This window comes from Macrosteles quadrilineatus, unplaced genomic scaffold (assembly GCF_028750875.1).
Source record: "Macrosteles quadrilineatus isolate MER2022 unplaced genomic scaffold, UCM_ALF_1.0 Scaffold_3__2_contigs__length_128488019, whole genome shotgun sequence".
NCBI classification, from domain to species: domain Eukaryota; kingdom Metazoa; phylum Arthropoda; class Insecta; order Hemiptera; family Cicadellidae; genus Macrosteles; species Macrosteles quadrilineatus.
The window spans coordinates 24130547-24146250 of record NW_026542596.1 but is presented as its reverse complement, the minus strand read 5'-3'; the positions used below and the strand labels follow the sequence as shown (position 1 = coordinate 24146250).

At 36.8% G+C, this 15704-nt stretch overlaps 1 protein-coding gene across 4 annotated transcripts in view; it reads left to right on the top strand.

The window, feature by feature from the left end:
• The window catches only part of LOC128989647 (potassium voltage-gated channel subfamily KQT member 1), a 349887-nt gene that overhangs the window by 291580 nt on the left and 42603 nt on the right, over nt 1-15704 (top strand). For all 4 annotated transcript variants that reach the window (XM_054411608.1, XM_054411607.1, XM_054411609.1 and 1 more), the window contains exon 7: nt 14023-14166. In XM_054411608.1, coding sequence (XP_054267583.1) covers nt 14023-14166 — 144 coding nt within the window. The remainder of the gene's footprint in view (nt 1-14022; nt 14167-15704) is intronic.

The window sequence follows — 15704 nt, the reverse complement described above, 5'->3', positions numbered from 1 at the left end:
CAACTACCGCCTGCCCGCACTAGGAAAAAATGGGGGCACTGCTTTTTGTTTTGCTTTGCCCAGGGCTCCACTGACCCTTAACGCGGCCCTTGCGTACACGGATTACGTGCGTAATAAAACACGCTGTTTTGTGTTGTTTGGTTGGAATCCTGATGTGCGCCAAAGTATATACCGTATGTCAAAGTATAAACCGTATGTCAAAGTATAAACCGTACGACAAAGTATAAATACGCAGCAATTAGTAGCTATCTATACTATAAACAGTACAAGGAAGCCAACTTTGTCGGGTGTCTGTAGGAAAAAGTATGATTCATACTGTTATATATGCTTAGGCTGCAATGTTTCAATACCATATCATTGAGTATATATGTTTATGCTACGTGTACGTGTATACTCAATGACTATAGTAACGCTCATCACTGTTTTCTTTGAGAGCCTGCCTCTTACTACAAAAATTTGAAAGCAAAAACAGAAATAATTTTGACAAGTGATTTGATTGGGTCTGAGATCGGAGATCGGATTGATTTAACCTCAAAGTTTTTGAAGTTCGTTATTGTTTAATTGTTTGTTTATTTACCTTTACCAGTGTCATCAACTATTAAGTTAGTTACTCACTGAACATTTAAAAATTATTGTAAGGTTATTTCTTTTTTTTTATATTTTTAAGCTAATTACCTATAGTTTATCAGAGATAAGGGCATTTACTTTTTGGTTGCCATGATCTGCAGTAGGCCTTTTATCATATTTAGATAACAAATTTTTATCATAGGCCTACTTAATCCACTACTGCTATGGCGAATTGTGCACACTGTTTATATACACTCTACCTACCCATCTGGGGTACAGTTTCATAACTGGGCTATGCTAATACCGATTGATTGAAACTATCGACTCGATTAGTAAACCTTCGATTTTTTCATTATCAGCAAGTTTGGTTAGTTAGGTTAAGTTTTGACAGTTTCAATTTAGGCTGCACTTTACGTCCTACACTCATTTGAATGAAACAACCGAATGAAAGTATCGATTTATCGATTGTTTCATTCGTTATATCATTTGGTTAGTTAGGTTAGGTTAACCTCACCTTTAGAACTTGTTGTGTATGCCTATTTCTTTTATAGGCTACACCATAGTATATTTCCTTTATATACCTTACACACTTAATACCATTATAATACCTTGAAGACACTTGAAGATGGTAGGTAAAATAATAAGAAGATGTGCATCTTGTGATGGTTCAACATAGAAAGGTTTATTCATCGTAAGTTAAGTTACAGTAGTGGTGGGGACCACGGCCTCATAAATCTAACAAACACCAAAGAGTATAGAACTGAACATATATATAACTTGATACATTACATCATCCTCCCCTTAAAGATAAAGATACTCTCAATTAATACAAATTTACAACCATCATTTTTTTAGATTTTCTTTATATTGACTAAGGAAAATAAGACATTGTTCTGAAAGCAAAACTACTAAAATATTATATAGGCCTATAGCTTTAGGCTATTAAATAAAAACTTCTTTAACATCACTATTCATAAAAAACAAACAAATATAATACAACTAAAATTAACTTTTACATGTTCTGGGTTAGGCCTATTTATGACCTACTCGCTCTTCTCCCTTCACACATCAAACATTTTCTTTTTTACTCGTTCCCTCAATGGATAGCGCCTTAATGGTACAATAGATTCATTACTAATACCTTCTGCATTTACATTTATGCCTACATTTAAGTCAGTTAGGTTAGGTCTACTTAGATTTTGTTCACAAATACTACTTGGTGACAAAGAATTTCTTTGTACAAGTGGAGTACTAGTAACTGGTAATGAGGCCTTAGGAGATGGAGCATGAAAAGATTCATTAATTTCATTAGTTTGTTGTTCTACTGAAGTTACTACACTATCGCTAAGTACAACACTTTCATCTCTAGAAACATTTACATTCAGTGGCAGAATTTGATCTACATGTCTTTTACATACAAAATCATCATCTAAGATTTTAACTTCAAATGAAACAGAACTAAGAGATTTCACAATGTGAGCTTTACTCCATTTACGCCCAGGACGGTAGTCACGAACTAAGACTACATCATTCACACTAAATGTAACATTTCTGTTGCCTTTAAAATGCTTAGCTTGATTTTCAACATTTCTTTGCCAATTTTCACTATTATTAGGTCTAATTAGGTCAAACCTAGTGCGTAGATTTCTACCAAACATTAGTTTTGAAGGAGTTTCACAGGTGGTACAATGCTGACTATTACGATAATCAAACAAATAACGATCTATAGCAGTTTCTACATCTACATTGGTTTCCTTAGCTATCTTACAACATTTCTTAATTGACTTTACAGCATTTTCTGCAGCACCATTTGTTGCAGGGTGATAAGGTGCTGTTAATGAATGTTTGATTCCATTATTTGACATGAATTTACTAAACTCATCGGAAGTCCACTGTCTTCCGTTATCAGTTACAAAAACAACTGGTAAACCATACCTTGCAAATATTTTTCTCAACTGTGAAATGGTTGCTGAACTTGTTATGGTATGCATAGGAATTACTTCTAAGAACTTAGAATAGGCATCAATTACTACAAGAAACATCTTATTATTAATCGGACCAAAGAAGTCGGCATGAACTCTCACCCAAGGTTTGTCGGGTATATTCCAATTATGCAAAACTGACTTTGGTGGATTTTGCCTACTATTGTTACAATACTCGCAGGTATTTGCAATGTTTTCTATGTCCTTATCTATACCTGGCCACCACATACATGATCTAGCGATACTTTTCATTTTGACTATGCCCAAGTGATTTTTATGCAATTCCCTTAATAGGCTAGGCCTTAAGCTAGGAGGAATGACAATGCGATACCCCCACATGAGACAATTTCCTTCAACATTCAACTCATCCTTCCTATAAAAATAGCATTTCAAATTATTATCAATGTTAGTTGTTGGCCAGCCAAACAAAACATACCTTAACACTGACGACAATGTTTCATCTTTCTTAGTTTCTACTTCAACATTTTTAGAGCTTAGAGGCATACATCCATCCTGCAAAAATTGCAAATAATCATAATTATCATCATTGTCATCGTTGCTTACGTCTAGAGGTAGCCTAGACAAACCATCAGCATTTCCATGATCACTCGATTTCACAAACTCAATCGAATAATCATAGGCACTAAGAAAATAAGCCCATCTTTGCAATCTGTTAGCGGCGATTTGAGGTATGCCCTTTTTCTTTCCAAATATACTTAAGAGCGGTTTGTGATCTGTCAGTAATACAAAATTACGCCCATACAAATATTGGTTGAACTTCTTGACCCCATATACAATTGACAAGGCTTCCTTATCCGTTTGACTGTACCCCTTTTCCGCCTTTGACAAAACTCGAGATGCGAAAGCTATTGGTCGTTCTTCCCCTGACTCAAGAATAGTAGATAAGACACACCCCAAGCCGTAACAGCTTGCATCACATGCCAGTTTAAGTGGTAAACTTGGATCATAGTGAGCCAAAAAATCAACAGAAGTCATTAACTCCTTAATTCCATTGAAAGAATCATTACACTGTTTTGACCAACACCAGTCTACATTTTTCCTAAGCAGCTGGTATAAAGGATGCAAGATAGTTGCCAAGTTTGGCACAAAAGAACCATAAAAATTCACAAGCCCTAAAAAAGCTTTCAATTCCGATACATTAGTTGGTGCCGGAGCACTTACAATTGCATTTACTTTTTGTGGGTCTGTGTGAAGACCATTACCATCAATTATGTAACCTAGGTACTTGATCGACCTTTGAAAAAAATTACACTTTTCCCTACACACAGTAAGACCACTATCATTTAGTCTCTTCAAAACCTGTCTTAGGTTTTCTAAATGCTCAGTTTCATTCTTACCTGAAATAAGAATGTCATCTTGGAACGCTACGGTTCCTTCAATACCCATTACTAACTGATCAGCAATTCTCTGAAATATGCTAGGCCCTGATGTAATTCCAAATGGAATTCTAGTGTACATATACATACCCTTGCTAGTAGATATAGTAGTGAGTTTTTTAGACTCATCATCAAGTAACACTTGTTGATACGCTTGCTTCAGGTCAATTTTACTAAAAACCTTACCACTAGACAATTCATTTAGTAAATCACTTATTTTGGGTAAAGGATACCGATCAACAACAAGACATGGATTTAAAGTAACAGAATAGTCACCACATAAGCGTATGCTAGAATCTGACTTAGGGATTGCTACGATTGGAGTTCCCCAATTACTGGTTTCAACTGGTTCCAAAATACCACAGCTTACTAATCTGTCTATTTCATTCTCGACTTTCTTAACGAGAGAAAATGGCACAGGCCGAGGTTTAAAAAAAACTGGACTTGAATCAGGTTTCAATTGCAAGCTAACTTTACCTTTGTTAAAGGTACCTAGTTTTTCAGAAAAAACATCTACAAAATCAGAAAAATTATCTTCAATATTTACATTACTATGTACAGAGGAAACACAAACATTGTTCAAATTCAACTTACTTACATTTAGGCTACTTAGCCAATCTCTACCTAGAAGTGCAGGACCTCCGTTACAGATAACATAAAGACTGAAATCAGATCTTACCTTATCTTCGTACTTAACATTGACATTTACAAAACCAAGTGGTTTGATTTCACTACCATCATAGGACCTTAACATAAGATCAGTTGTTTGTAATGGAACATGACTAAATTTACTTTTGTACAGCCTATCCGATATAGCTGAGATAGGACTACCAGTGTCTAATTCCATTAATACATTTTCATCTTCAATAATAATACTCACTTTAAAAGGTTTACTAAGATCAGATTCCCTGTCATTAAAGTTCATGGGTAGGCCTACACCTATGTTGAAAATACCATCAGACCTATCTTGACTAATAGGACTAGGCCTACTACCTAATTGCAATTGTTCAATGCCTAACACATCTTGTTCAATATCATTACTATTTGGATTATCATCATCTAATGAATTACCATCTGCTGTCAAATTATGATGTCTCATATTCTTGTTGAATGATTTTCCCTTAGGACAAACATTTGATAAATGACCTTTAACATTACAATGGTAGCATGAGTAAGAAGCAAACCTACATTTGGAGGTTATGTGGTTAGACCTACCACAACATTTACAATAACTTTTAACATTACCTGGATGTGATTTGTGGTATGACTTGTTACCGTTAACAAAATGTTTATTTTGCGATGCTTGTAGAGGTGCTGAAGTCGAAGGCTTACTCGATGAAGCTGCATTGGACGAACCATAACTCCTCTGGTTGTTACGTCCCCGCTTGGCATAGTTGAGGTTACCCGTAATGCTAGAATTGTTGTGACGCAAGGTGGCGGTATTTAAATCTGCAGACTCAATAGCCAAAGCTATTTCGACAACTCTCTTGAAGGTTAACTTTTCGCTATCATTTTCCGTAAAAAGCTTCCTCTTAACAATGTCACTTAAAAGTCCAGCAACAAATTGATCCCTTAAAGCTATATCACGGTCTGAAAAGTTGCAGTACTTAGCCCCCCTTTGAAGAGCAATGACAAAATCGGCAATTGCTTGCCCACTAACTTGACGTATTTGTTGAAATTTGTAACGTTCGGCAATTTCCGAAGGTTTTGGATTTAGGTGATTCCCTAATATTTTCACTAGTTCATCATATTTTTTCTCTCCTGGTTTTTTAGGTTGACACAAGTCGAACAAAACACTGAACGCTTTCCTCCCTATAACTGTGAGTAAGACACTGGACTTTTTAGCATCTGTAGTAATGTCATTTGCTAAAAAATACTGTTCAAGTCTTAGAATATATAATTCCCACTGCTCACAAGACTCGTCAAATTCAGAGATATTGCCAATTAAAGACATTGTCCTATGTTTAATGATTTTCATAGGAATGAAAATTTAGGTACAAACATGCTTTGTTCAAACATGAAACTAGCCTAGGCCTAGTTGGCAAGTCTTTCAGGAACACACATGAAAAGTTCATCAACATGAAAAATAACATTTTAAATAAATAATCAGTAAAAAATGTCCCAAATTAACTTCTTGAGTAATTCAGTTCAACTTGTAAATCTCCTTAGAAACTTTCCTGATGATTGTTTAACATGAAAGTTAAAACGTACCTGCTGAATCCTTGTAGCCTAGTGAACTTGACTTTACAATAACTAAATAAGCACTCTTTTTACTTATTTCTTCCTTAGTTTTCCTCGTCGCCAATTGTTGTGTATGCCTATTTCTTTTATAGGCTACACCATAGTATATTTCCTTTATATACCTTACACACTTAATACCATTATAATACCTTGAAGACACTTGAAGATGGTAGGTAAAATAATAAGAAGATGTGCATCTTGTGATGGTTCAACATAGAAAGGTTTATTCATCGTAAGTTAAGTTACAGTAGTGGTGGGGACCACGGCCTCATAAATCTAACAAACACCAAAGAGTATAGAACTGAACATATATATAACTTGATACATTACAGAACTAATCAAATGATATAACTTATCGAACAATCGATATATCAATCGAGAGAGTGTAGGACGTAAAGTTAAGTGCAGCCTCAATTTATAGTAGATGGGTATATTTACAAATTTATATTATTATAAAATATTTTCAATTTGATAGTTTCAATCGATATTATTATAGCATAAGATAAGTTAGCCCCAGGTTGAAACTGTACCCTTTTTGGTAATTATATAAATCATATTATTTTATTACTTAATCATTATACATTACCATCAACCGCACTTAAATACATTTTCCTTCACAAAAACCAATGTAGGAAAAAGTAAATCAGTTAAATGACCACAGGCCTACCTAAGAAGCCATGGAAAATGAAATGAAATGAAATGAAATGAAATGAAATGAAAATCCTTTATTTCAACAGGCAAAGTTAGGGCCACATGGCCCTTTCTTACACTTAACCTGCATACATAATTATAAATAGAAAATACATTTACATACATTAAAATCACATTATTTACACAAAAACAATACTTTTTTGATAAAACGAAAACAAAATGCCTAACAACAACAAAAAAGTCTCACACACTCAGTCAGCAATTACGCAAGTGCCAAAACGGTCCTAGGACGCACCAGCCGAGGCCATACGCTCAAAATACATTTTTTTCAGTGCCGCCACGAACCGAGGACGACTATCAAGCATTTTGATGGATAAAGGTAAGTTGTTCCAAAGACGGCAGGCAGTTACAACAAAGGCCCTGTCATATGCTGTACTCCTATGATGAGGTATATGCGTAACGTGAAAGATGCAGTGCGTGAACTCCTCAAGCTACCTTCGGCTACAAAGCTAAAGTCCCCTTCAAAATATTTTGGCAATCTATTTTTTAAAATTGAGAATGCTAACATGGTGATTTTAAGTAGCCTCTGATCGTTCAACTTTAATATTTTTGATTCAATGTAGAAAGGTGTAATGTGTTCAAAGCGTCTTAAATCAAATGCAAATCGCAAGCAATAATTCTGCGAGCGTTGCAGGACACCAGCAAGACTTACAGTCATGTCATTGATCACAGAGTTGCAGTAAGTGAAGTGGGGAAATACGAGTGATTTGACAAGGTGGAGCTTTATGTGCAATGGCAAGAAAGTTTGCAATCTCTTTAATGAATGTATTGATGAGAACACCTTTTTACGAATGTCAATCACTGCATCTCCCCAAGTGAGTGTAGTGTTGAGAGTCAGTCCCAAGTTTTTCACTTTGTCACAGTATGGTAGTTCAGTACCGTTAACAGTGATTGGATTTGTAGCATGAAAGTCAATTGAGCCTTGCAGTCGTTGATGGCAGATAATGATGGGTTTGGTTTTGTCATGATTCATTTTAAGTCCATGTTTATCGGTCCATTCAATGATTCGTCCAATGTCTTCGTTAATGTTTGAAACACAATAGTTAATGTCATCGGCGTTGAAGTGAGAGTAAATTTGTAGGTCGTCAGCGTACATGTGGTATTTACAGTGAGTGAGAGTTGTGCCAATGTCATTGATGTACAGTACAAAAAGTAAAGGCCCAAGGATTGACCCTTGAGGCACACCACATGTAACTATCTCCCAGTCTGATCTCAAGTCATCAACCTGAACACACTGCCGCCTATCTGACAGATATGATCTTAACCATTCAAGAACACCATCAGAAAATCCTATGGCCCTTAATTTTTGCAATAATAGTCTGTGATTTACACAATCGAATGCTTTAGAAAAATCAAATAAGGTAAGAATCGTACCCTGTCGACGTTCCATTGAGAGTCTAATGTCATCTGTAACTCGAAGAAGTGCTGTTTCTGTACTGTGACCTTTGCGAAAACCAGATTGATAGTGAGAGAGGATGTTATTTTCAGTCAAAAAGTCAGTAATTTGACAGTGTACGATTCTTTCTAGGCCTTTAGATAGAGTGGGCAAAATACTGATCGGCCTGAAATCCTGACAGGATGATGGTGCTGCGATCTTATTTAATGGGCGAATGAGGGCAGACTTCCAAGATGAAGGAAATGATCTTTGTCTCAAAGACGTATTGAAAATATGCGTAATAGTTGGAAGAATGGCAAAAAGCATATCTTTGATGAATCGTATTGGTATACCGTCAGATCCGACTGCATTGCTACGAATCCGGCGAATAGCCTTTAAAACATCAGATTGAATGACAGGTTTAAAAGAAAACATTGGTATTGTATATTCCAACCCTTGGTCCAATGAGTTAACCAACTCATTAACGTAGTTATTAACTGGTTGTTGGTTGATATTTTGACTATACGAGGAAAAAAAGGTATTCAATTCGTTAAGAGATATATTAACTGGTTGTGTATCAGTTTGTTTCCCAAGCCCAAGACTTTTTACATTGCGCCATAAAACTCTGGAAGACTGATTTTTATCTCCAAAAAGCTTGTGAATGTATCTTAATTTTGAGTTTCTCAGCAGTTGTTTGACTCTATTACGTAGACGGTGATATTCATCAAATTCAATTAGATCTTGGGATCGTCTTGCTCTCCGATAAAGACAGTCACGTCTGGCCATCAAAGAGCGTATCTCAGGCGTCATCCATGGTACAGGTTGCAGTTTTGTTAAACGTTTTGTAATTATAGGTGCATGTTTATCAAGGAGATCATTTATGGTACTATTAAGCTCACAGACCATTAAATCAACAGAGTCAAGATTTTCGATGGTGTGCCATGGTATTTGCTGTACGTCCAACATAAACTGTGCCTCATTCATGTTCTTGAAATCTCTATACTTAACGAATTTTGTCTTGGGTTTAGGAGCTTTAACCGAATACACACAGTAGATAAGGTCATGTTGGGATACTGCTGGAACGGGAAGCTGCCCATGATGTAAAATTTCTTGTGGATCAGAAACAACTATTAGGTCGAGGAGTGTGTCAGACTCGGCAGCATGATGCGTAGGTCCAAGTTGGAGTATACTTAAGTTGCATGAATCAAATAATGTAGTCAGATGTCTGTATTCATAGTTCTGGTTCGTTTGTAGTAAATTTGTGTTAAAGTCACCCATGATCAAGACATGACTATATCTAAACATTAGGTGCAAGAGTGCATTCTCAAAGTCTAGCAGCTGTCCAACTCTAGGAGGGCGATAACACACTCCCAGCAGCAAGGAATCTGCCCCAGACAAACTAATATCTATGAATAAGAATTCTGGCTTTGCCGAGTACTCCGAAGGCGACGAGTTGACAGATGAACATTTTAGTCCCTCCCTGACATACACCGCAACTCCTCCACCCTGCTTTCCCGTCCTGTCATTTCGATGCAGAATATATCGCGGAAGGGACACCTCGGCCGTCGGGATACTCGGTTTCAGCCAGGACTCAGACACCGCAATCAAGTCAAAATCTCTATGTTGAAAAATCTCACGCACCTCATCAATATGAGCACGCAATGACTGAGCATTGATATGCGCCGCCTTTAGCTTCTTGGGGTAAGGAGATAAGGAGTGAGAGAGATAGTCAGCGGTTGATAGTGGGTGCTGGGGGAAGGGTGAGGGGGGAGTGATAAGCCGGTCGGTGTGACGAGCACTATGAGGACGTGGACTCTCTATCCCGGGTCCACGAGCTGTAGCACCACGACAGGCACATCCCGGACACAAGCACGTAACGCAATTTCTGACTCATTCACACACACATTCACATCTAAATTCACAAATCTAAAAAAACAATAATCTCCATTACAAAAATAAATACATGAAACTAAATACTTAACTAAAAACATAACTAATAATCAATTTAATTACGTACTTCACTCGTACATTGTATTTGGCTCCGCAACAAGATGAGTTAAGCTATTCTTGTCATTGTTTAGTGCTAAAAAGAAAATTAATAATTTACAACCAAAATGCGTATGTTTTTTTATATAATGAAAGCAAATAAATTATTAATGCTTTGGTTTGAACTGTAACCATTCTAAAGAAACTAAAAATGCAAAAAAAAACTAAACTCATTCCTAAAATTAAATTAGATAAATAATAAAATTAAGACATTTTCATAATATTTAAATGTGACAATAAATTTATACTTTAGACACAAGGTAATCTTTTTGGCATTTGCATATGATGCTAATAAAAATACAGTAGGACCATGAAACAGTTTGGCATAGTTATATAATTTAACAAAAAATAAAAAAGTTTTGGTGAATAAATTATTTAAGTAAAACGAGAGATTTTAAACAACAAATAAATATCCTACTTTCATCCGTTCAGAGATTTGTAAAATTATATTGTATCTTTTTTACTTTGATCATGCTCTTATAATTTATTGTTAATTAAAACAGAAAAAAAAATAATGAACCCCTTATCAATTATGTACATTTTTTGTTATTATTTGAATTGCAAAAAACAAACAAGAATTTATCATTAAAAATTTGTGTGCATGAGTAATAAATAAAACAGTTTAATGCTAAACATAAACTAGTTCTTATCTGTAACAATAGTAGTGTCGTTTTGAAGGTCAGTCGGGAGGTCCACCAATCTCGTCGCTACTTTCTTAGCACCGTTGTCTATCCACAGTATTCTGCCGTCCATGGTCCAGACGTTCTTGCTTCCGTACCGCGACACCACTCTTCTGTACAGATCTTGACGGCGATGTGTAAGGTCCTCTTTAATGACTACGCCAGTCCCCTTGAGCTTCTTCTTCGAGTCGAACACCATCCGCCTAGTTCGGTACGATGTAAATTGGACGATGATGGGACGATGGCGCGGCCTTCCCTCCTCATCTGTCGACCCGCGTTTGCCGACACGGTGTGATCGTGAAATAGCTTCCACTGGAATGTCTATGCCGAGTTTGTCGTGGCAGATCCTGGTCACTATCGCGTCAGTTTCTTCAGTATTAAATATGTGACTATCCAAAAAGTTAGTAGCCTACTGTAGGCATACCATCCCTCCAAAATTAGGAAGGTTTGTCTTATTGTATTAGCTACACAGAGAAGTACCGTAAGAAACAAAAGATAACTTGCATACATTAAAATGGTACACTTAATTTAACACTTAAACATGCGCGCAGGGGTATGACATACCTTCACGTATGGTAATTTTGTATGGTAACCCTGGTAAGTATAACAGTAGCTGTCTAAAATAGCATATGCTATCACCTGGCTGCAGGGTTGTTAGTCTTGACCGAGTCATTGACCTGTTATCACCACCCTGGGTCTGGCATAACTCCATGCGCTTGCTTGTGTTACCAGTATTGTGTTCATTGGGGGTCTACAGTATAATACAATACAATACAATACTATACAATATACTTTATTGTTCATTCGTTAAGAATTACAATAGTGTCAATACAATAGTGAATTGTACGTGTTAATTTCCATAATTTTCATAAAATTCCTTTATTGAGTAGAAGGGTCTTGCGATTAGCCACTTCTTCAACTCCTGATGTAGCATGTTGCCAGTCAGGTTTCTCAGGTAGTCAGTTAGATGGTTCCTCAGTTTGTAGCCAGTGTAGGAAGGTTTTTTTCTCCCAAAGAGTTGTTCGGTGATCTGGTAGGGCAAATTTGGAGCCATGACGGGTGTTGTAGTGGTGCAGGTCTTGGTTTCTTGGGGGGTTTATTTCATTCACATACTTTATCACGTGTATCAAGATTGTCTAGTGTACCCCTGTGCGCGTAGTAGTGTCTCAGTTTTATTATCATAATTACTTACTTACCTAACCTAACTTACTTAGGTACTGCTGTGGCCACTGGTACCCCAAATGGCACTTGGCCTCCCCAACACACTGCCTCCACTCTGCAACTTGCGCCCTCCTTCCTTCTTCCCAGTTCTCTAATGTCCTTTTCAACTTGGCCCCACCATCTCAGTTTCGGTCTAGGCTTATTCCTTCTGGATTGTTCTCTAACACTTTCTTTGGTAATGAGTTGTCTTCTTTTCTTAAGATATATCTGGCCCATCTTATCCTTCTACTTCGTACCTCAGCAACAATTGGATCTTATTATCTCAGTTCTAATTATTATCATTTTTTTAAATCGTAATTTTGATAGTATTGAAAGTTTGTATCTGTAAACCAATTGGATGTAAATGTCCAACCATAGAGTCCACTGATCTAGCCTCCCAGTAAAGAGGCGCGGTGCACCGTTAGCCTCCCAGTAAAGAGGCGCGGTGCACCGTCTGCCATAAAAAATACGCACCAAGACCAAATTTAAGTGTAAAACCTAAAAAAATAGTACTTTGGTATTATCCGGAAGACACCCTTATACAGTGCACTGCGGCGGTTATGTTAGGTTAGGTTATCATTAATATGTTTGTAGGACTTCCCTCGTTTCATTATGAATCAAACAATACCAGATGAGTCATACTTTCTCTTTCGCCCCCAAAATCCCGTCCAAGTAGGCCAAGGTGAGGTCTTTGACTGGAGCATCGCCTGCCACCGCCTGTATCTGGTGTGGCTATCATTCAACAGCAGCGGCAACGCATTCAACTCAATCCTCGCCGACATCGCTGCTTTCTGGGAGGCAGAACTCAAAGGCCGCTAATTGTAATCATGTCAAATTTGGACATTAAGTCAATTAAAGTATGTTCTTTCCATTTATGATAACCTAACCTAACATAACCGCCGCAGTGGGCTGTATAAAGGTTGCCTCCGGATAATACCAAAGTACCAAAAAAACTAATGTGCCACGGACAAATGTAAAATATTTGTGAAGTGTGTTTAAAAGGACTTCTAAACCAACTACTGGACGTGGATTTTAAAAGAAAAACATACATTACCAAAGAAAGTATTAAATTTCTATTATTGTTCTTGTTCTTGTTAAATTTATATTCTATTTTTGTTTAGTAGCCTATTTTATACACACCAGGAAATATATTAGTTCATTATATATTTACTGCTTCTATGGTTTTTTACAAGTAGTCCCTATTATACTTTTGTAAAATTAAGAATAATATTTGTTTGCAATAAAAACATGTTTAACTATGATTTTCCCCTCTTCCACGCCATTATTGATGAAATCATCATGAAAAATTAAGGGTCCAACCTTCAATTTTCAAAATAGTTAAAGGATATGGTAGGATAATACAATTTAGGTAACAATATGATAAAATGAATATAGATATTATCGGACCCCCACCTGCCCTCCAGCGTAAAAAACAAGCACGTGCTTAATGGTTAAGTGATGTCTAGCACTAGTTGCTGGTGTCTAGAGCAAATTCTATTCGCCGCCCCCTTCCGCTCTCCTTTCCCCCTCGCCATCACCCTGTGCTCTACAACTGCTGATGCAAATATGCTATGATGGCCTTCGCTGTTCGGGCGTTTCCTTGCTTGGTACCATTTAGTACATTTCCGCCCCAACATACCAGAGCTAAAAGCACATGGTTGTCCCATAAGCTTGTTTCCTCTGGATCTTACTTATCTGTGGTACCGTAACTCACTACCAGTTTACAGGCTGCAGTGTGTGACTTGAATGACTAGGCCTACAAGTATCAAGCTATCTATATACAAACAACTGGCCAGCTATTTATATTTTATCTTGTGTTTTAGGAGTTGATTACGACTCTCTACATAGGGTTCCTGGGTCTCATATTCAGCAGTTACTTTGTGTACCTCGCAGAAAAAGATGCTCTTGGTCCTGACGGGAAAACGGGTGATTTTGCAAGCTACGCAGACGCACTGTGGTGGGGAGTTGTAAGTTTGAAACATAAGTTAACTTTTGGTAGCTGAAGCAATGTCAATAAATATGTCATCGTTTTAAATTAAAATCTTACATTTAAGAAATACTTACTTATATACACAGGATACGAACAAACACCTTAAATCTCTAAATAGTATTATGAATCACTTACTAACTTACTTTGTATAAATATTAATTAAGTAAGCCCATAAAAAGCTTACTTAGGTAGTAGGGCTAGGTCTAATAAGACCAGGATTTGAACTGTTTGCTTAAAAAGTACGTAAAAATGCCAATGGCATTCAATCCAGGTTTGAAAACAATACTGAATGGTTGGCCATTGGGTATGATCAGTGGCTGAGTTTTTCGAGGTTTTGGTTCTCTAAGCTGACAACAGCAATATCATAGATCAAAATCACAATTCGATCAGGTCTTGTAAGCAACTCATAAGTGCTTCTGTCCGTAACCATAGACAAAAAGAATTAAATATAGACTGTCAGCCGTGCTGCGGTTACCATGGTTACCATAGGTTCCGGCGCACACCGCTGTAGTTTACGTAGCGCGTAACTACATGGCGCTCCAAGCGGTGTGCGCCAGAAGCTATGGTAACCGCAGCACAGCTGACGGTCTATATTTATTTCTTTTAGCGAATTTCCCATATAGGGAATAAGCTATTACCGTAGTACTCATGGTAAGACCTGGACGCGGGACCGATTTTTTTTTCCGTTTTGAGGTCCCTAGAGGCCAAAAACACCATCCGTTCAAATTCATATATATATATATATATATATGTGTCCGTCAGCACGATAACTCGAGCAAAAATGATCCGATTTTGATGAAATTTGGTACAAACGTGTAAACGTACGTTTATTCGAACGAGTTCGCGAACCAGCATGATCGGACCATGGGAATGGGGGTTTACGGGGGGTTTTATGGGGTAAAAATAGGTTTTTCCCATTTTTGACCCAAAAAACATCAAATTTAGCAATTTCTTTCCAAACCATTTTGTAGAGCTTAAAAAAACAAGTAATTTAGTATATTGAAGCGTTTTTATGCGCCTAATGGTTACGGAGAAAATTCCAAAAAATTGTAAATTTAAAATTCCCATGTTATTCTTATGGAGAATAAGTAAACTGTTGTAGTTTGCTTTTTTGTGAACATATTTTGATCAAATTTGGAAAATGATTTTATTTCTTACTAACTATTCACATTTGACAAAAAACAGTTTTACCCTCCCTGATGCAGCAAACCTAAGTACTTGTTAAACTAGTTCTATTTAAATCTGGAATAAATGTTATATTTTTAAGTAGACATTTCAGTGTAAATCCAATCAGTCAAATGGAAATTCGCTTAGTCTGCAGGTTTGCTGCAGCGGGGGTATTTATTTGTCTATGCCGTAACTCAGCTTAAGGGTCCTTTAAGCTTGGACCCTCTAAAATAAACAAGTGGATGTTAACAGAATAAATGGATTCTTTGTGGGTCGCATTTCAAATCCAGGCATTTTGCTACTTATTCTTACCTTGACTGCGATTACAAATAACTTTTATTTTGTGAG